Source organism: Myxine glutinosa, chromosome 9 (assembly GCF_964187855.1).
Source record: "Myxine glutinosa chromosome 9, kmMyxGlut1.1, whole genome shotgun sequence".
NCBI classification, from domain to species: domain Eukaryota; kingdom Metazoa; phylum Chordata; class Myxini; order Myxiniformes; family Myxinidae; genus Myxine; species Myxine glutinosa.
Window position 1 is genome coordinate 10,063,414 of NC_136269.1, and position 22,327 is coordinate 10,085,740.

The 22,327-nt window shown below is 47.2% G+C and overlaps 1 protein-coding gene across 1 annotated transcript in view; it reads right to left on the reverse strand.

The window, feature by feature from the left end:
- Positions 1 to 3,039: 3,039 nt before the first annotated feature.
- The window catches only part of LOC137435653 (serine/threonine-protein phosphatase PP1-beta catalytic subunit), a 94,868-nt gene continuing 75,580 nt past the window's right edge, over positions 3,040 to 22,327 (reverse strand). The window contains exons 5-8 of the mRNA XM_068129595.2: positions 17,439 to 17,510; positions 14,559 to 14,710; positions 5,960 to 6,094; positions 3,040 to 4,472 (exon numbers count right to left, since the gene is read on the reverse strand). Coding sequence (XP_067985696.1) covers positions 4,365 to 4,472; positions 5,960 to 6,094; positions 14,559 to 14,710; positions 17,439 to 17,510 — 467 coding nt within the window. The 3' untranslated portion in view covers positions 3,040 to 4,364. The remainder of the gene's footprint in view (positions 4,473 to 5,959; positions 6,095 to 14,558; positions 14,711 to 17,438; positions 17,511 to 22,327) is intronic.

A 22,327-nucleotide genomic window follows, 5' to 3' on the forward strand; every position in this document is an offset into this window, starting at 1 on the left:
TTGTTCAAACTTGGCACAAAGACGATACATGAGAGTTTACATATGCAGAAGATTTTGTTTTGTAACCGGACCAAAGATGGCCGACTGACGGCCTTTAACTATGCACAGCAAAATTATCAAAGCCACGGTGGCTTTGATATTTTATGTCTTTTTCTTCTTATCTTGATTATTAATACCATAGCAGAGAGCCACCCAATGGGTGATCTTGTTCCAAGAGTCTTGTTTGTCCAATGTATCTTGCTCGTCCCCTGCCTCAATGGGCTCCTCTGGCCATTCTCAGGGAACAGCCTCAGCGCCAGCGAGTCTGGCATTTCACTCAAGGAAACTGGCAGGGACGACAAGCAGCCATAACGCTTCAGGACTTGTCTCCTATATCTACCGCCTCTGATAATAATTCAGCTTAGGAATTCCTACACAGAAACCTGCTCTCTCTTATGCACAGATTTAACCCATCTTGTCTTCAGTTATCTTTCTCATCCACCCCACCCACTCTTGGTACTCTGAATCATGTGGCGAGGGTTTAAAAACTTTAAAAAAAATTTATCTGCAGTTGCTTGAAAACAAGTTGCTTCAATTCATGGCTTTATCAAACCATCGCAGCCAGAAGCTGCATCGTCAATGATTCACAATATAAAATGAAAAAAATTGCAATGACTAATAAATCTACAAAAAAATAAAACAAATTAAAAAGTACTACTTCTTTAAAAACAAGCCCGAAAGTCCAACAGACAGCAGCTGAGCCGGGCTTGTTTGATACTTTAGTTGAAGAGGATAGTATGACCTGTGTGGGGATACCAGATACCATTTAGCAAATAATAAATTATTTTTGCATCAAGACACTGGTTTATTCTGTTTCAAGTCAACCATGAACCAACCATACACCGCTTCAATGTAGAAACTTTGCAATACCGATCGTGTATCGTGTACCGATGATCTCAACGGAGGTCCAGGCGCGCAACGGAGAGCCAGGCGCGCAACGGAGAGCCAGGCGCGCAACGGAGATCCAGGCGCGCAACGGAGATCCAGGCGCGCAACGGAGATCCAGGCGCGCAACGGAGATCCAGGCGCGCAACGGAGATCCAGGCGCGCAACGGAGATCCAGGCGCGCAACGGAGATCCAGGCGCGCAACGGAGATCCAGGCGCGCAACGGAGATCCAGGCGCGCAACGGAGATCCAGGCGCGCAACGGAGATCCAGGCGCGCAACGGAGATCCAGGCGCGCAACGGAGATCCAGGCGCGCAACGGAGATCCAGGCGCGCAACGGAGATCCAGGCGCGCAACGGAGATCCAGGCGCGCAACGGAGATCCAGGCGCGCAACGGAGATCCAGGCGCGCAACGGAGATCCAGGCGCGCAACGGAGATCCAGGCGCGCAACGGAGATCCAGGCGCGCAACGGAGATCCAGGCGCGCAACGGAGATCCAGGCGCGCAACGGAGATCCAGGCGCGCAACGGAGATCCAGGCGCGCAACGGAGATCCAGGCGCGCAACGGAGATCCAGGTGCGCAACGGAGATCCAGGCGCGCAACTGAGATCCAGGCGCGCAACGGAGAGTCAGGTGCGCAACGGAGAGTCAGGCGCGCAATGGAACCAGGTGTGCAGCCAGGAGCCAAATCAGTCGAAATCCAGGGCAGTTCCCGTCTAGCCAGCAGCCCAGGGAGCACGGGCACTAAGGCAAAATGCAGAGCCAAGAATGACACCACTCACGACTGCCAAGTTCTCAGGCATTCTTCCATCACAATCCTTGCTCAAAACCTCGCTGATGAAACCCACCTCCAGAAACCTCCCGGCCACTGCAAGAGTGGCCCGAAAGGTCATGAACCCAAACATCACAAAAACCGCCACATTGACAAACAGGGGCACACAGTCCATGCTGGCATGGGAGGGAGGGTGCACCTCGCCGGCACTGAGACCATCAGAGGGTCGGTCATGACAGAACCACGTAGGCCTCAAAGGTAGAACACCAGCACCGAACCGTGCAATACAGGGAGCTCAAGATGTCTGGGCAATCATTATGAATCCATATTGAAGCATTCAAACTCCCTCGTTTGCTAAATTTAAATATGAATGAAAATAAACTAAAAACAAAACTGCAAAACTTAAGGACTTTTCACCACGAGACGCATGCACAATACCGGCTAATCCCGGGATTAGTTTATTCTATGTTTCGAGTCAACAATTAACCAACCATACACCGCTTCAATCTATAACCTTTGCAATAACGACAAAGGGATTGCAGTGTTACGATTATATTTACTATATTATTAGTATTAACGCTATTAGTATTATTACGAAAACAATACTACTGTATTAAGAAATCTTGGCTAATTTATCCGAAGCGGCCTGAAGGTGAGCCCTGAAGGCATGAAGCCGAAGGCCTATAAGTACTGTCGTTGGAAGACCCGTAACACCGATGCTTTCGATATTTTATGGTCATTTTAACAATCGGTTTGTTTGTGTTTCACACTGAATGAAAAATGTAAAGGTAGAGCATAGCAATTGTGATATATGACAGGTTCGACGATATGTTCGGCCTGAACGAAATTGGAATCAAAATGCCGGAGTTTGGAGAGTCAGCCGCCATACCACCGTAATGACATCAGACGTAATCACATCACCCTGTCATGTGACCAGATCCTCAGCTCTGATTGGTATACGTTTGAGGGGACATACATACATACATACCCCACCATAAAATGCCAAATAACATATGGTGCAAAGCCCTGACGAATCGTAATTGTTCATTCCGATGCAATGACATCAAGTTAGCAATTAAATATTATTGTACCGAGTGAGTTACGCACCATCCTCGCGACATTGAAAACACACAACACTCAGATTACGCACAAGTTTTCTTCACAACGGTTTGACAAATTAAACCAAATGTGCCAAGATTGGTGTGATTATATTAGAATAAAAAAAAAATCCCACAGAGTGATGAATATTACATCACCATGGTTATTTAAACCACAATAACAGATAAAGGTGTGTATTGTCAAATCCAAGCCTGGACCAGATGAGACACAAACGTGCTTTGGATTGGTTCATATATGAATGTTGTATTTCAAACAATCGAGTGCAGCACAAAAAACACAATCCAAGGAATACATGCATCATGGCAACCTCGTAAGCACGTCTTCAAACTTTCATATCAACTCCCAATTGGAGGAGATTCAAAATCTTAGACGAGGCTTGCAATTCCCGCACTCAAGAATAAATGGTGGATTCACTTGAAAAAGTGTACTTGATCGCATGTCTGCACGCAGTGGGGGTACGGGGAAGGGTGGCAGCGCGTGCGTGCAGTGGGAGTACAGGGGGAGGGGGCAAGGCGTGCACACAGTGGAGGTATGAGGGGGCAGAGGAAGGAAGGATAGGCCAATCATGTGACAAATTACCTGATGGATAAACAGATGCCCTTTCCGCAGCTCACTCAACACAAAAGCTAATTTTAGGTACAGGTCTTCTCTCTTTCTGCTTCTCACTCCATGTCCAAGTAACAAACACATAGTACCACAAGCAGGCAAAGCAAAGAAGCACTTTTATACAACTTTATCTTGATTATTATTTAAAAAATAATTAAGCTCAATATGCAACAATTCATCAATCCTTTTATGGCCTTCATACCTTGAAGAATAGACTTTGCACAGAGCACGCAACGGTATTGCCAAGATGGACCATGATGGGACTAAACGCTGAATATCATGACGGATTTTCGTGTCGCTGAAAACGCTGAATATCATGACGGATTTTCGTGTCGTGATTTTCGTGTCGAGCGCAACCTGCCGAGGATGGTGTTATTCAAATGGCCAAAGTAAAGGCATGCCCACTCCGAAAGCAGGAATACCAAAAGAGCATCGAAAAAGTTATTTGATAATTTGGAGCCAAGTCGCATGTTCATGTCTATGGGGGGGGGGGGGGGGGGGGGGGGGAGGGGGGAGGGAAGAGAAAAAAAAAAAAAAAAAAGTCCTTCAACAGGAAATCAACACAGCGACCTAAACCCCCGATTATGTCAATTTCAGCAACAAGGTTATCTGGGCAGATGCTGGACACACAATGGTAATCAGCAGATGAGTGTTTTGCACAACAGGAGACCTTCATGATTTGGGCAAGAACGGTCAGGTGGGGTTGATTGCCAGGGGTGAGGAGCAGGGGTTGGTTGAAATAACAGTAAGTGCAAGACAAAGGCATAAATGAAAACAATAATTATGAAAAACACACGAGACCAATCTTTGATGTTGGGACCACCAGGAATTACTTTCTGTACCTGGTGACCATTTATGTGTAACACCCTAGTATCTCATACAATAAGTCTTGTGAAGATCTACATTTAATAACCATTCGGTTCCGAGGCTATTGCATCATTTCTATCGCTTCTTGGGTGGCGGTACGGCTGAGCGTGGTGGGGTCACAGGGCGGCCCGAGTTCAGGCCACCGTACTGGTACTTTGCTTTCTTCTCAGAAGGCTTCAAAATCTGGAACAAATGCAAAACGTCACTCCTATTACAGCTCACCTCATACCAGAACAAAGCAGCCCCTCATTACATCAATTTATAGAATACTGAACTTGCTGAAAAATATTGTCACGTCCACGTTCGATGAAAACCAGCCTTGGACGGAGAGCCGAACAGTCAACTCCGAGGCAGTAGTTCAAAACTTGGCGGTATTATTTTTGGCACGCGCGGGCAAAGAAAACCAGGAAGGGTGTTTACCTCAGACAACCACACGGGGCTTATTCCTCAAACCCATAAACACCGATAGGAGACAAGGAAAATTCACAATAAAAGAAATGAAATGCAACAATAAAGGATTTGATTAAATAAATGCAAGACAGTAAAATGTAAAAACGATAGTTCTACTTGAGGGACCCTCCATGTTGACAAATACACACTGGGGAAAGGTAAAAGAAAATAAATGTCCCCTTTTTATGGCACTCAGCTATGGTCTTGACGAGCACTTTTGTAAGTTAGGTTGACGAGGGGACCGCGCGTCGAAGCACCCAAACAATGGCGCCGGTCAATCAGGCGCGCACCCCGAGCCATGAAGCGGCAGCAAGACGTTTTTTTTTTTTCTCTTTCCTCATTCCTTCTCTCTCTCTCTCTCTTTTTTTCTCTCTCCCTTTTTTTTCCCCCTCTTTTTTTCTCTTCATTCTCTCTCTCTCTCTCTCCCCCTCTCTCTCTCCCTCTTTCTTTCTTTCTTTTCTCTCTCTCTTTTTTCTTTTCTCTCTCTTTTTTCTTTTCTCTCTCTCTCGCTCTCTCTCTCTCTGAAGCACAACATGGCCACAACATCAAACAAGAGCCCCTCCTTCAACGGGGTGACCAATAAGAGTGACCATCTGCCATGAAGCCAGCCCAGCACCAGCAACAGCGAGAAAATGGATTCTTCCTCTTTACTCCTCGCTCTCGAACCTTCCAGCTGTCCAACGTCACACTGTCGAGTCACCCGAGTGCTGTACATCACCCCATTGCTCCTAACCAATCATGAAGCTCGGGGTGTGATCTGTCTGTTACGAGCCGTCGGGGGCAGAGTTTAGTCTGCATTGGCAAATGTGCTGGGTTTTTGTTGGCCCTCGTGGCATTGTGGGCGAATGGAGCCCATTGTATGGCTGGCTGAGTGCATGTAAAAAAAACAAACCCACAAAGGAAAAGTCACAAGGGCAATTACACACTGGGGAATTACTCTTACACCCTGTCTACTTAACACAAAAGCCACGCCCCTTATGGTGACATGCAAACACTCTTAACCTGACAGGTTCCCTACTTACAACATAGAGATTCTTCTCTTCACGTCCACGGTCCATGCTAAAACCTCTACATTCCTATCTCCATTATGGCCATTCGTCACCTACCCCCATAAACATAACAATATCAACCAACATATCTGAGCATAAAACAGGAAGCAGGGGAGGAGCACATGTGGTTTAAGTTGTAGGTTTTGAAGATCGAAAAATAATATTGCAAACCTGGAAAGAGCACATAAGGGTTTCATCAACACTCATCATGCCTCCTGCGTTGTCAAACTCTCCACAGTAGTTCGGAGCCGAGAACAGGGTCACCAGCTGTCGCTTGGCAAAAAACTCGTATCCATCCTCCACCACCTGGCAAGGTAGTCGGTTTGAAACGTGGTTATATAAAAACAAAACAAAAAAAAAACACAAAAAAAACACCAAAGCACTTTATTCATGAAAAGGCGTCGGCAAGTACAATACAAAACGATACGCACTTTTAAAATACGAAACAAATACGGTCGATAAACAAGTTAACAATTACATGAAAGTTTGATCTGCTAAAGTTTTTGTCAAACCACGTGTAATATTTTTATTTTTAGAAGCTTGGAATAAAATATTAAATTAAATGCTTGTTTTTCAACAACGACTTCATGTCTTGTTCAAGTCATGAAACAATCGAGAACAAGAATCCCCAGTTGATGATGCATGAATAATCATCGTGCTGAAACAGGAAACTGTAGCTGCAAACTTAACGGCAGAAAAGAATATCGCACTGTATTCTATTTTGTAAAATGTAAGCATCACAGTAACAAAACAAAAAGCTCAAAATCAAAAACGTCAAAGTTATCCAGAATCGTACAACTCAGAATATGGTATCCAAACTGTTTAAAATAGAAAATGACGGAGGAACAAACAAATCAAATTGATTGGGGTCGATCAAACATTTTAATTAAACAGTTTAAAATTAAACCTTCGTCGTTTGTTGTTTTACTTTCCAGCAAGGAATTGAGTTAATTGCCAATTGGGAGATTTTCCTTGACGATTTGATTGGGAGATTGACGTCCGTATAGTCCGTGGGCTGAGTAGGGTTTACATGCACCCCCCCCCCCCCCCCACAACTTAACTTCCCGGGTATGTCCATGTACCCCCCACCCTAGGGGTTAGGAAAAACCATGTTAACAGAAAAAAAACTCATTCCCTCATAGTTTGACCTCTGGTGACCTCATTTGCATATAACACATCATTGTAAAGAGTGTCCCAGGACAAACATTTTGAGGGGTCATATGCAACCATAGGATGACTAGGTAAAAAGTTATGGCCATTTGAATTTCGCCTACCCCTAATTTTCGGAAATCACTGACACAGGGGGGGTAACATCAAAATATGCGTGGGAGGTACCTTGGGAATGAGTTTTTTTTTCTGTTAACATGGTTTTTCCTAACCCCTAGGGTGGGGGGTACATGGACATACCCGGGAAGTTAAGTTGGGGGGGGGGGGGTGCATGTAAACCCTACTCAGCCCACGGACTAGTACAGGTAGAGGAAGAAACATGGCTGGAACTGGTGAAACAAACAGAGTCTGGAATGAGCACTTCACGTGGCTCAGAAGGCAACGATGCAATTCAGGTGAGGTGGTTTTGAAATTGTAAACAACGGTGTTGTTTTGACTTGGGGCTCCTAACGTATAAATGATTGCATCAATCAAGGCTTACCTCATTCCTTCAATATAATTTTTGACAGAAACAGTAATGTAGCCGAGAATGATCAGAGTGCAAAATAACTCCCCAATCACAACATCAGGAGGGTAAGGGTATGGCATGGTGGTGACGTGACAATCTACCCTTCAAACAGAATTAGTACCTTAGCATAAAAATAAATAAACAAACAAGGAATATGTCGTGCATAGCACGATACTTGGGAAATACCTAAAATATGTTGTTGACCTTTGGCCAATGTTGAGCTCGAAATTTTAAAGGATTTGCACATCAAGTCTTCAAATTTATCCACAAATTACTTTGTCAAAAAAAAAAAAAAAAAAAAAAAAACCCCCCAAAAAAAACCACCTTTAGAGGCCATTTTTCCCTGCAAGCGGGGGTTGGCCTTTTTCGGGGACCGTGGTTGTTGTTGTTGTTTTTCGGTCCCCTTTTTGAAGCAATGTTTTACGGCCGGATGCCCTTCCTGACGCCAACCCTTTTTGCCGCCTTTAACGACAAACAGGGAATTACCAGTGAACTGGTACTCAATTAGCCGACCTCGGAAGGATGACAGGCTGAGTCAACCCCCCTGGCGTTAATTCAGCGATCGACCGAGATTCGAACCCAGGATCCGAGGATCCTAAGCCGGCACCCGAGCCGCTAGCCCAACACCAGGGTTCGAGAATTACTTTACTTTACTTTACGCAGTTTTAGTTTAGGCAGTTTAGGCAGTTTAAAATTACTTTACGTCAATCGGATGAAAATTGATTTTAGAAATTTGACCAAAAATGTTGACTTTTGGCCTATGTTGACCTTTTCACCTTTGAACCTCAAAATCTATAGGCTTCTTCCTTACGACGAACTCTTCCATGTTGTGAAGCTTCGTGAAGATCTGTTTAAAATTGTGACCTGTAGCCGATTGACATATACAAACAGAAAAACGCACACGACCAATCGCTATACTTTAAAAATCGATTTTCACAAGTAATAATTTAAGATTTAATGAGAACAAAGCACTGCACCTGCAGATCTACATTTACATTTTGCCAAATGAGGTTTCATTCAACCAGACTCGGTGGTGTAATAGTTGGAGCATCCACTGCAAGTCTGGGAGGTCAGTGGTTCAAACCCCGGCTGAGTCATACCAAAGACTTTAAAATGGTACGTGCTGCTTTCTTGGTTGATGCTCACCATTTCAAAAAGGATAGATTGCTGACAATCCACATTGGTTGGCATCCACGGGGAGGAGGAAACTCCTCCTGAGGAAATGCCCTGCTGAGCGGGGTGAGCAAAGTGGTACATGTCATGAAATTCTGTCTAACGTCTGAACCCAGGTGTCATGCGTCTTTTGTCCGCTACGCGACCGTTATAAGAACTCGGTCATTCAGCGCTATGATCATACCTGAGACATTTACCATATGCTATGCTGGTGCATAAATAGATGATACGTACTGCCACTTTGTTACGGCTGGCTTGTGCTCATCTGTAAACTCATTACTAGTTCAGATGTATGCTGAATATTGATATTATGTTCGCTGGTTCTCTTTACAGGTATTGTTAGGGCTCGATTGATATTAAACTCATGATCTGAGCCAATGTTGTAACTCTGATTCTTACAACAATTAATATCAATAGTCTCTTGTCTTGATCGACAACGATGACTCATAAGCTGATCCTCGTCCCAATCTTCGGAGCGGATCCACAAGCATCGGACTCAGCTGCCCAGCCTCAGCACCGCTTTGACTGCTGGGAGTTACCTCGGAGCCCAAGCTGATCTCACGGATGAGACAAAGCTCGCAGTGCTTAACTCTCGCGTGTCCCATTCTGTCTATCAGTACATTTCTCAGTGCGTCACGTACGATACTGCTGACGCGGAACTACGTCGAATTTACATCAAGACTCCAAGTGCGGTCTTACAGCCGGTACCTGCTCTCCTCACGACGACAGGACCCCTTGGAATCCATCGATCACTTCGTTCAGGATCTCCGCCGTTTAGCGAAGGACTGTACAGGTGAACCTAGATCCCATGAACAAGTCTGTGATGATTTAATGAGAGATGCATTTGTTTCCGGAATACACTCACCGATGATACGTCAAAGATTGCTAGAAACTGCCGATCTAACTCTTGAGACTGCCCATAAATCTGCGCTCATTTACGACGAGGCGCGGAGACAATCGGAGGCATACGATCGTCCGTACCTCACTGCGGGGCTAACCGGTGAGCGACCGGAGAGGGCTGCGGCAGCGGAGCGAGCGGATGCTGAACCTCCGCTGGAATCGGGGACGACGGACACTCGAGGCTGTGGGCCCAAGCATGACCGCTGCTGCTGCCGCAACCCCATCTGCCGGGGGTACTGCAAAGTGCTATTATTGTGGAAATCGAAATCATTTGAGACCAGTTTGCCGCGCGCGCGAAGCGACGTGCCATTCGTGCTCACAGAAAGGTCATTTCTCAAACTCGCCCGACATTGTCCGTGCTTTTCGCACAGTCCGGGGGCACAATCTGCATCCCACACGAGCTTGACTAGGATCCACTCGCAGCCTACAAGGCGCCATTGCGCGCCCTTGACTGGGATCTCCCCGGGTGGGCCTCATGCCCTTGACGGGAACTCTTTCATCGCCTGCGGGGCGATCCGCGCCATGCTCGACACTAGCTGGCATCGGACCCGCGTGCATGGCTCGATCGCCACCTCTGGATGTTTCGACAACTACAGGGCCACCCGGGTTAACCAACGCTGTTATTCCAGTCATGATTGAGGGACAGATGGTCAACGCCTTGATCGACGCGGGCTCTACTGATAGCTATGTTGAATTGCGGCTCGTCCAGAAGCATGATTGGCCGATTCTCGGGACAACGCGCAGCGTTTTCATGGCTTCCCAAGCTCTTTGGCTGCGTACCAAAGGCGAATGCCGGCTGAAGCTAGTGATCAATAGCCGAATGTTTCCGGATGTGCATTTAATGGTTTTACCAACGTTATGTGCAGAAGTGCTACTAGGTCACGATTTTCTCCGTTGACATGGACGGTTGGAAATGGAATTTGGAGGCGACAATACTCTGTGTGTGCTCTGGCCAGGATGGAAATTGAACCCCTGACGCTGTTTCCAAATTTGACTCCCGACTGCACCCCGGTTGCCGTTAAATCGCGACGATACTCGCGGGCTGACACGCAATATATAGCGGAGGAAACTAGCCGACTTCTAAAGGAGAGTACAATCAAACCTCGTCGATCGCCATGTAGGGCTCAAGTTCTGGTAGTCCAGACAGAAAATCATCGCAAACGCATGGTAATAGACTACTCGCAGACGATTAGTCGGTTTACGCAACTGGACGCCTACCCACTCCCGGGATTGGATTCCCTGGTTTGGCAGGTAGCACAGTACTCGATATACAGCACATTAGATCTCCGCAGCACGTATCATCAGATCCCTATTGCGGAGGCCGACCGCATCTACACCGGGTTTGAATCCGGACAGAGGTTGTACCAGTTCACTCGATTACCTTTTGGGGTTACAAACGGGGTGGCTAACCCTAACCCTAACAACTCGGTGGCAGGAAGGGAATCCGGCCAGAAAACATTGCTTCAAAAAGGGGACCACGGTGCCAGAAAAAGGCCAACCCCTGCTCTGCGGGGAAAAATGGCCTCTAAAGGTGGTATATATATATTGAATAAATTCACATATTTATACTTAAATCTCCACAGAACTTTGCAACTGTACTTTATCTGCTTCAAGGAATAGCAAGACATGCTGCAGGCTTCTCTAGAGACAAAGGTCCCATACAATCATGGTTGGTAAAACAATGTGATGCTTAATGAGATGGTGCATCCTTGTCGACTGGATAGCCAATGGAAAACATCGATACAAACTCTGATAAAAACGGTCTCAAGCATTTTAGCAACGATTCCACCTTGTGCTGTTCAGTTTCTTATCTCGGTAACGGGCTATACTCCCGTGTCATGGTCGACAACAATAAGGAAAAAGAAAAGCAAATTAGTCACAAACATGGACTGACAAAACTCAGGGGTCTTGAACGTCACTGGATCTCTCTCCAAAAGCACAATCTGAAAAATACTTATCATTCTTTAATGGACACGAACCAAGTTCCCTCTGAAGCATCCGCAATGACATGTTTGGCTGACAAAAGTCAACTCATGTCCAAACCAGGAGCCAATTAATCGCTTTTCCTTGACAGGTTCCATTGGTACAGCAAAACTCGATGCATTTATAAAATATGAAGTGTGAATGACATCAGTCATGTAGAATATTTCAGAACATGTGCAGTTTAATGCAGCATGTGTTAACAGGTATGCCGTATCTGACGGGATCGAATGGATAGACAAAATTAATGTTGCTCTTATCAGTCCCCGACCAGTGTATACCGGAGGGGACTATAGGTTTGCAGTCAGTCCGTCAGTCCGTCAGTCCGTCAGTCCGTCAGTCCGTCAGTCCGTCAGTCAGTCCGTCAGTCCGTCCGTCACGCAAAGAACAGTTTTCCGGACTTTTTTTCTAAACGCTTAATGCTAATGATTTCAAACTTGGTACATGGTTTCCTCATGATAAGTTACAGGTCAAGTTCGAACCTCACGACGTTTCGATCATTTTCGACAAAGTTATGGCACTTTGAACTTTGGTAATTCTGATAATTCTGATGGTCCTTAACTCAGTGCCATTTCAAGTTTTAATTTCCTTTAAAAAAGATTTTCTCTGCAATAATTGGACCGATTGAGATCAAATTTTCACCATGAAGGACTCGGTCTGTAGAATATTTTAATGGTAATTATGACGTCACAGGTCACGTGATCAACAGCGCGACACAGCGCGCGCTTTCCGGAGGGGTGGAGCCAAGCCGAGCAACATATATATATATACACATCGATCATTGATCCTGAACTGGAAAATATAATAAATTACTGATATTTAGCGACTCGAAAGGTTCTTTAACAACTTATTTTCTCATGCTTCTGCTGACCTGTCCACAAGGTGTATAAATTGAAGTCCCGAGTGCGAATCACAGGTGAGCCCGACCTGAGGTAATTAGTGATTGGGAACGATTCAGAACCTGTGGATAAATAACCCTTGGAAAATTCCCCAACAGTTTTCCGGACGACAGACTGCCGGTAGGGGACATGTATTGCAGCGCAATACTCAGAATGCTTGTTCATTTTGATGAGCATTTCTATTTTTCCCTGGCCAGGTAAAAAGCTTATACATCACATACTAAAATATGCAATTTTGCGTCGGTCTGTCTTATTTTTGACCATGATACATTCGGTCGTTACTTATCCAATCTGAACCAAACTTCACAGGACTAAGGATAACACAATGAAGATTGTAGCCAATTCATTTAACCCTTCCCCCCATCCCCAAGTGGGACTTTTCCACCAAGGGGTTTTCCCTATCAATGGGGCTGCATTTTGAGGTGTATATCTGTTTTAAGATAGCTTCATCATGGCGTTTTTCCAAGGCCGCTTCTAAAATCAAAACTAATGATAATAGCATAATGTTAATGTTAATACAAAACAATATAAATACAAACAAGAAGAAAAAGACAAAATGTCAAAGCCCCCACCGTGGTTTTAGTAATTTTGCTGTATGGAGTTAAAGGCCGTCAGTCGGCCATCTTTGGTCGAATGACAAAACAAACTCTTCTGCATATGTATACTCATGTATTGTCTTTATACAAAGAAGAAAAAAGAAGAAGAAAGAAGTGTTTTTGTCTGATTTTGACAGCTGTACCAAGTATAGAATGAACGACAAAGACTCTTCAACATCATGATGTCGACCTATATGCCTCCGCGGGCTCCGCCCACATTATTACATCATTATACATACTTGTACCAAGTTTGATTTAAATCCCCTCAGATGTTCTTAAGTTATCACATTTTACCTGACATGAACTCTGACCTTTGACCTCTTGATGCCATAATCCAATCAGTTAATGTTTGCATCATATGTACTTGTACCAAATTTGTTCAAAATCCCATCACTGGTTCACGAGTTGGCGCGGCTACATAACTTTTACTTAACATGACCTCTGACCTTTGACCTCAAAACCAAATCACTTCATCTTTGCATCATAATCTTTGTCCGGTGGATGTGTGGAGTATCATTGAGAGAGAGGAAGACAAATGATGAATTGTGAAAGATGATGGGAATAGAGCCTGTGATTGATGCTGTGAAGAGGAACAGGTTGAGATGGTTTGGTCATGTGTTGAGGAAGGATGAAAGTGACTGGTTGAGAAGAGTGGTGGAAATGAATGTGGAAGGAAGTAGGACGGGGAAGACCGAGAAGACTTGGCTAAAGGTGGTGGAAGAAGAAATGCGGGCAAGGGGGTTAACAAGGAGAGATGCAGAAAATAGGGCAAAATGGAGAAGATTGTCATGGGGCCTGCAAGGCTAACACCCGCTCTAGCAGGGAAAATGGCCTTAAAATGCCTGTTGTTGTTGTCGTTTGCATCATAAGACATACTTGTACCAGCTTTGGTCAGAATACCATCACTGGTTCACAAGTTATCACGGTAACAGGGTAACAGGGTAACAGGGTTTTTACCGAACATGATCTGTGACCCCAAAATCTTAACAGTTAAGCTTCACCACATTATGTGGTGGATGGAGGTTATATTTTCACCCATCTGTTTGTGAACAAAATATCTCACAAAAAGTTGTGGACGGATTCGGACGAAATTTGGCAGATATGTAGCGTACGTCACAAGGACTAAATGATGAGATTTTGGTGAAGATCCGGATTCGGCTACTATAATTGTTTCAGTGATTCTTCACCATTCGAAGATAGGGCCAAAAACGATACATAGAACATCTCAAAAAGTTGTGGACAGATTTGGACGAAACTTGGTGGACCGGTTGGGTGTCTGACAAGGACAAATAGTTTCGATTTTGGTGAAGATCTGAATATGGATTCGGAAATGAGAATTATTTAATTTTTTAAGTGATTCTTCACCATTGAGTGATATGGCCAACCAGGCAGAGCTATGCTCTCTACTGAATGCCGTTCTAGTTTATACCTGCATGAAGTTTGGCCAAGATCCCTTCAGCCATTCTCAAGTTATTGCGGTAACAAAAACCTGTCACGAACAACACGAAAACATAATTGAACACAAAATTCCATTTCATAAATCTCACCTGGTGAGCACGGCAAATTAAGTCCAAGTCATGCCGGTTCAGGAACTTGCTCACAACATCAGCGCCAAAAGTGAACGAGACCCCACGATCGTTTTCACCCCATCCCTGCACATCTTTGTCTGGGTCCGACCAGAGCAAATCACATAGCAGGCCTAGAAGGCAGAACAGATGCGCATTATAGTAAGATTGCGTCAGAATATTTTCCAAAAGCTCAACATCACTAAAAACAAATTCTACAATGGACAGTAGTAGGACAGGCAGAATGACAAGGCAGAAAATCTTTAACCTATATGTAGTGTTATCAACAACTTTTGAAATGATGTACAAGGAAAGCAACAGGCCCAGACTCTTCCACATGAAACAAACAATTCAAATCTTGAACTTTCACTCCACCAGTCGACACAAACGATGCTCAAAATCAGAGCTGTCTTTCCCCTTTAATTTCAAAGATCAAAAAAAGTGCTCTTCCCAGTTTCTGGAATATTTGCTTCAACACCGGTGAGCTTCAATTGTTTGTTTAAATGTGGATTGAACTGTAGATTCATTGGAGCTATCCATAATTTGTGCTTTCCATGGCGACATGCAAACACTCTTAACCTGAACGTTTACCCTGCTTACGTACATCAAGGTGGGCTTCTTCTTCACGTCACACAGTCCATGCTAATTTACACAATCCTGCCTTCACCAAGGTATTTCATCCCCACCCCCCACAAACGTAACAATACAAATGGGTCATAGATCATGTACGTAATTTCAGATTTTTAGGATAAGGCATTCGATTAAAACATTTATGGCTGGTATAACTTACAACTTCATCGATGTCATCATCATGCATTTGTGCTCGTCCCAGCACTGGTGCAAAGTGTTGAATCCTTCCAATATGGTTTCAAAACGGTCATACTAAATACCGAGCAATACTGAATGGGTCGGAAATGTTGCCGATCACTACTTTTGCTGTCTCAATATGTGTGCACAACTCAGCTTCAACCACAGTTCGTAAAACTTTGGAATCGCCACTTGATAATGCTCTTGGTATCATCATGGACAATTCTTTACTTTGTTCTGCACATCGCCAAAATTTGTCAACCAATTTCTTCCATTTAATAATTATCCAAGATGGTCACCTCAGAAGGAGTTCGTTAAGAGTTGACCTGGAATCACCAAACAGTCATTGAATTGGTGGAAACGCTCTCATCCCATCACTTCAATTTGTTCCCCAATGAGTCGAAGCTTCATTGCAATAAAAGAGGCTGGTTCCGGTCTCAAGTCATGTGACCTCCGCAGTGTGTGTGCTAAAAGCTGCTTATTTTCATGCAACACTGGGGATGTTACACAAATTGCATGAGTGGATTAACGTGTATTTTTAACCCAACAGTCAGCACCAGAGGTCCTCTGAATTAAGCCGTATGTGCACAGTGCCAAACTAGTCATCTATATATGATGGAGCAAGTGTTTGTATGCATGTATGTATGCCTGCTCTTCACCCATTGGTTGGACAGCTGACCTGACCACCCACAAATGTAACCTGAAATACTTAACCTAAAGTACCGAGAGGACCCAAGAGTCCCTCCACCCCCCACACCTGCCCCCACCAGCACCGAGGACATACAAGACTGAGAAGTCCCAGAGGACCCAAAAGACCGAGGACCCGAAATACCCCAAGGACTCCAAATACCCAGAGAAACCAAAAGACCCCAAAGACTAAAAAGACCTTCAAGACCCAATGGACCCAAAAGACCGCAAAGACCGCAAAGACCTAAAAGACTGAAAATACCATATGGACCCCAAAGACCAGAAATACCCTGAAGACCCAAAATACCCCAAAGACCCTTAGACTCCAAAGACGATGAAAACAAAAAGACCCCAAAGGCTAAAAAGACCCTGAAGACCCAAAACACCATCAAGACCCTGAAGACCCAAAAGACCCAAAAGAGCCTTAAAAACCCTTAAAGAGGAACCCAAACACAAAAAAAAAATTCTGAAAAAAAAAATAATCATTGGCAATCATTAATCGCGGTTTAATTTGAAGGGGATTTTTTTTGGCCAATCACAAAGTGCCGAAAAAAACCCGAGGTTGTCGATTTTTGAAATTGCCAGTGCACTCACATTGTGAACTCACCTTGATCCTGCCGGCGACAGAACATCGAGAAACGGCGCATTGCGAGCTCGGATTACTATACTGATTGGGGATTATGAAAGGGGAGGGAGGGGTGGTCGTGGGGTATTGTTAGCTAGGGTGATGGTTGATGGGGGATTGTGAGGGGATGGTGGAGGGTGTGGGGGGTGTGGGATTGGGGTCGTGGGTATTGTTAGCTCGGGTGATGGTTGAAGGGGGACTGTGGGGGGAAGTGGAGTGGGGGTGGGGAGGGGGGTTCATGCTTGATGGGCGATTGTGAGGGGATGGTGGAGGGGAGGGGAAAGAGGGAGGTGTGGGTTGGTTGAAGGAATTGTTAGTTAGGGTGACGTTTGATGTTTTTTTTTTCTGGAAAATCGAGATGCCTCAAAAACCAAGGCCATTGAACTTGAACAGAAATCAGCAAGAGCAATATTACCAAAGGAAATCAGCAAGAAATCCAAGTCAAAGTAGTTGTGTCAGCAGAAAATATCAGATGGCAGAAAAATGCGTTGCACGCTTGGAACAAGATCACCCGTCGGGTCGCCCGTAGGGCGGGCACTCCGAGTACTACCAATGAGAAACATCAATTTTAGACGACTTCACAAAAAAGTTGCAAAAAAAGTGGAAAAAGTCAAGAAAGACGGTCCATGGAAACAACCACAGTGCATCATCAATGCAGAAGCAGAGATCAAAAATGCTTGTGGCGAAACTTGCAAAGTACAAAAAGGTCACACGGTTAGATGTTCATAGATCAATTTTCTCACCTGTATCAGGAACATCTGTGGGTCGCATGATGCGGCGAATCTGTTCCATAGACTGCAGGTCAGGAGATAGGCCTGCAGTGCACAATTTGCAGGTTTAACACAGCAAAATAAACTAGAAAGTAGAATTTGACACAAATGCGTCGATAGATATGACTCCACCCATGTTAGACGTCAACCCACTAACGTTTGATCTTAAAGGTCACATGAAAAATTAAAGGTGAAGGCAGCGAGGGAGGGGGGGGGGGCGCACGAGGCAGCGAGGGGGGGGCACAAGAGGGGCGTGAGAGGTGGGGAGAGGGGCGCGAGAGGCAGGGAGAGGGGGCGCGCGAGGCGGGGAGAGGGGCGCGAGAGGCGGGGAGAGGGGCGCGAGAGGCGGGGAGAGGGGCGCGAGAGGAGGGGAGAGGGGCGCGAGAGGAGGGGAGAGGGGCGCGAGAGGCGGGGAGAGGGGCGCGAGAGGCGGGGAGAGGAGCGCGAGAGGCGGGGAGAGGGGGCGCGAGAGGCGGGGAGAGGGGCGCGAGAGGCGGGGAGAGGGGCGCGAGAGGCGGGGAGAGGGGGCGCGAGAGGCGGGGAGAGGGGCGCGAGAGGCGGGGAGAGGGGCACGAGAGGAGGCGCGAGAGGCGGGGAGAGGAGGCGCGAGAGGCGGGGAGAGGGGGCGCGAGAGGCGGGGAGAGGGGGCGCGAGAGGCGGGGAGAGGGGGCGCGAGAGGCGGGGAGAGGGGGCGCGAGAGGCGGGGAGAGGGAGCGCGAGAGGCGGGGAGAGGGAGCACGAGAGGCGGGGAAAGGGGGCGCGGGAAGCGGGGAGAGGGGAGAGGGGAGAGGGGGCGCGGGAGGCGGGGAGAGGGAACGAGAGACGGGGAGAGGGAACGAGAGACGGGGAGAGGGAACGAGAGACGGGGAGAGGGAACGAGAGACGGGGAGAGGGAACGAGAGACGGGGAGAGGGAACGAGAGACAGGGAGAGGGAACGAGAGACAGGGAGAGGGAACGAGAGACAGGGAGAGGGAACGAGAGACAGGGAGAGGGAACGAGAGACAGGGAGAGGGAACGAGAGACAGGGAGAGGGAACGAGAGACAGGGAGAGGGAACGAGAGACAGGGAGAGGGAACGAGAGACAGGGAGAGGGCACGAGAGACAGGGAGAGGGCACGAGAGACAGGGAGAGGGCACGAGAGACGGGGAGAGGGCACGAGAGACGGGGAGAGGGCACGAGAGACGGGGAGAGGGCACGAGAGACGGGGAGAGGGCACGAGAGACGGGGAGAGGGCACGAGAGACGGGGAGAGGGCACGAGAGACGGGGAGAGGGCACGAGAGACGGGGAGAGGGCACGAGAGACGGGGAGAGGGCACGAGAGACGGGGAGAGGGCACGAGAGACGGGGAGAGGGCACGAGAGACGGGGAGAGGGCACGAGAGACGGGGAGAGGGCACGAGAGACGGGGAGAGGGCACGAGAGACGGGGAGAGGGCACGAGAGACGGGGAGAGGGCACGAGAGACGGGGAGAGGGCACGAGAGACGGGGAGAGGGCACGAGAGACGGGGAGAGGGCACGAGAGACGGGGAGAGGGCACGAGAGACGGGGAGAGGGCACGAGAGACGGGGAGAGGGCACGAGAGACGGGGAGAGGGCACGAGAGACGGGGAGAGGGCACGAGAGACGGGGAGAGGGCACGAGAGACGGGGAGAGGGCACGAGAGACGGGGAGAGGGCACGAGAGACGGGGAGAGGGCACGAGAGACGGGGAGAGGGCACGAGAGACGGGGAGAGGGCACGAGAGACGGGGAGAGGGCACGAGAGACGGGGAGAGGGCACGAGAGACGGGGAGAGGGCACGAGAGACGGGGAGAGGGCACGAGAGACGGGGAGAGGGCACGAGAGACGGGGAGAGGGCACGAGAGACGGGGAGAGGGCACGAGAGACGGGGAGAGGGCACGAGAGACGGGGAGAGGGCACGAGAGACGGGGAGAGGGCACGAGAGACGGGGAGAGGGCACGAGAGACGGGGAGAGGGCACGAGAGACGGGGAGAGGGCACGAGAGACGGGGAGAGGGCACGAGAGACGGGGAGAGGGCACGAGAGACGGGGAGAGGGCACGAGAGACGGGGAGAGGGCACGAGAGACGGGGAGAGGGCACGAGAGACGGGGAGAGGGCACGAGAGACGGGGAGAGGGCACGAGAGACGGGGAGAGGGCACGAGAGACGGGGAGAGGGCACGAGAGACGGGGAGAGGGCACGAGAGACGGGGAGAGAGCACGAGAGAGTGGGAGAGGGCACGAGAGAGTGGGAGAGGGCACGAGAGACAGGGAGAGGGCACGAGAGACAGGGAGAGGGCACGAGCGACAGGGAGAGGGCACGAGCGACAGGGAGAGGGCACGAGCGACAGGGAGAGGGCACGAGCGACAGGGAGAGGGCACGAGAGACAGGGAGAGGGCACAAGAGACAGGGAGAGCACACAAGATGTAGGGAGAGGGCATAAGTGGAAGAAACATCCGATGCTCCCCACTCGAGTTATGGTCGGCAAAATGATTTTCAAAGGGTACACGACCTTTCACCTGCTCAATCTAAAATCGAATCCTGTCATCTTGGTCCATACGTATGCAAGCAAGGTGGAAATCTCTCGAGTGGTTCACAAGTTATTTCAGTGAATGAATGAATGAATGATCGTTTCCAGGCCATTTTCCCCGCTAGAGCGGGGGTTAGCCTTGCGGGCCCTATGACAATCATGGTTCCCTGTTTGAGGCAATGTTTTTATGGCCGGATGCCCTTCCTGACACCAACCCTTGGTTGCCTCTTACGATGCGCAGGGATACGTTGTACCTATTCTAAACCGGGGTACACACCGTGATCATTCATCCCAGCAAGCTGGTACTCAATTTGCCGACCTCGGAAGGATGACAAGCTGAGTCAACCCCCCTGGCGTTAATTCAGCGATCGACCGGGATTCGAACCCAGGATCCTCGGATCCCAAGCCGGCACCCTAACCGCTAAGCCAACACCAGGCTTTCAGTGTACACAGATATTCAATTAAACGACACTTGACCTTTTGAATCCAAAATTTAATCGGTTCATCTTTGTATTCCAGTCCGCAGTTGAGCCAAGTTTGGTCAAAATCACTTTAGCAGTTCACAAGTTAGTGGTAACAAAAATCTGGTATTTTCAGGGAAAGGTCCCACATTTGACCTTTGACTCAAAAATCCAATCGGTTAATCTCCGCATCATAATACGCCTTTGTACCAAGATTGGTAAAAAAAAAACTACCTTCAGTGGATCAGAAGTTATCACAGTAACAAAACTTTATGACAGATAACCCAAAAACTGCCTTCGGTTATGGAGGCATACAAATGCAGTTAAAATCCAAAAAGTACAAAAAAACAAGGTTCAAAATTGCATTTATTTGATTTATCTATGAAAAGTATTAAATGCCAGGCCATTGCAATACTCACAAGTAGTCTGCAATGGTAATCTTGCTTTAGTTATCGTGTTCCGAGAAAATCATTAAATATTCTCTGGCAGCGAGAAAAAATAATCACGTGGACGGTAACCTCCGGATAGGATGCAATCACACAGACAGCCACCATTAGCTGAACTCCAAGGTGGCCGAACTAAAACGTTCACAGGCTGCTTTGATCGGTTGCTGCAAGTTGTGAACCAGGTAGGCTATTCATGCAACATCTATCCAATAAATTTACACCAACTCTTCAGGGGGCCAAAAGTAATCAGAATGTGGGGAAAGGGAGTTAGGGTGGGCGTGGGGGGCATGTGCACTGCCCAGTTTCACCGAGAACATGAGACGAGACACTTGACCCATCTCCGGAAGCACAACCTCCCATCTCACAGGGAAATGTATTTATTTATTTATAAACATCGACTCCTTACCTTCAACACACTGACAATAAGTAGTTGTAAAACTAAACGTGGATGCACATGCCATCGAGGGCCTTAAGCCAACTTAACCCCTCCCCACAAGGGCAACAGTATTCATATACTGTTGGACCCAGATATTCACTGTTCATACATTGTGACCTGCTTCTACATTCGCGGGCCTGTGCCCCACGTATTCACGGGATCAAAAATTTTTTAAAATTGTTCTTTAGTTTTAAGTCTCAAGATTTCTTTATTATAATTCTACATGCTACCATGTCTCCTTGCAACCATTGAAAATGGTTTGAAATACCATGATACTGTTTAAAATACTGTTAGCCCGTGTAATATACTGCTTTATTGGCAAGGCCAAGGCTGTGGGGCGTGCTCTCGGGAGATCATAGTCGATGACGTCAGAGCAGGAAGTACATACAGTCATTCACAAAACACGGAACCACACACATGGATCAGGAACATAGCACGACATAGTCAGCACACAATTAAAAGTGTGCTCCCCAAAATAGTTGCCATAGTAACTGCTTGGCCTTTAAGCTTTAAGGAATATACGGGTATTCTGTATTATCTTACGAAGAGGCACAAACACAAACACAAACAAACGTTGAGCGTAACAAGCACTCCCATGCAATCTCCAATGGATAAAAAAAACAAGACCGATGTCTAACAATGGCAAAGCCAGGCTTTTTTTTTTTTTGTATGCAAGATCAAGGCTCGTGTAAGAGCGAACATTAATAACAAAAAGACAAACGGACACATTAATACGAAATAAAGGGAGCAGGAGACAAGATTGAGAGAGAAGGGGAAGCACACAAGTACAACATTTGAGAGCAGGGACATCGGGAGATCTGTGGGAGGGAGAGGGCTTGAGGGGGGGGGGGGGGTGGGAGAGGTATAAAACACATGGACACTGCAAGGACTTCCAGGAAAGAAGTTGGAATTTCAAAAAAGTGGATCTGGGGTGAATTAGTGGGGGTAGAAATGATCAATGTTTTGGATTGGGGAAGATAAGAGATGTTGGTG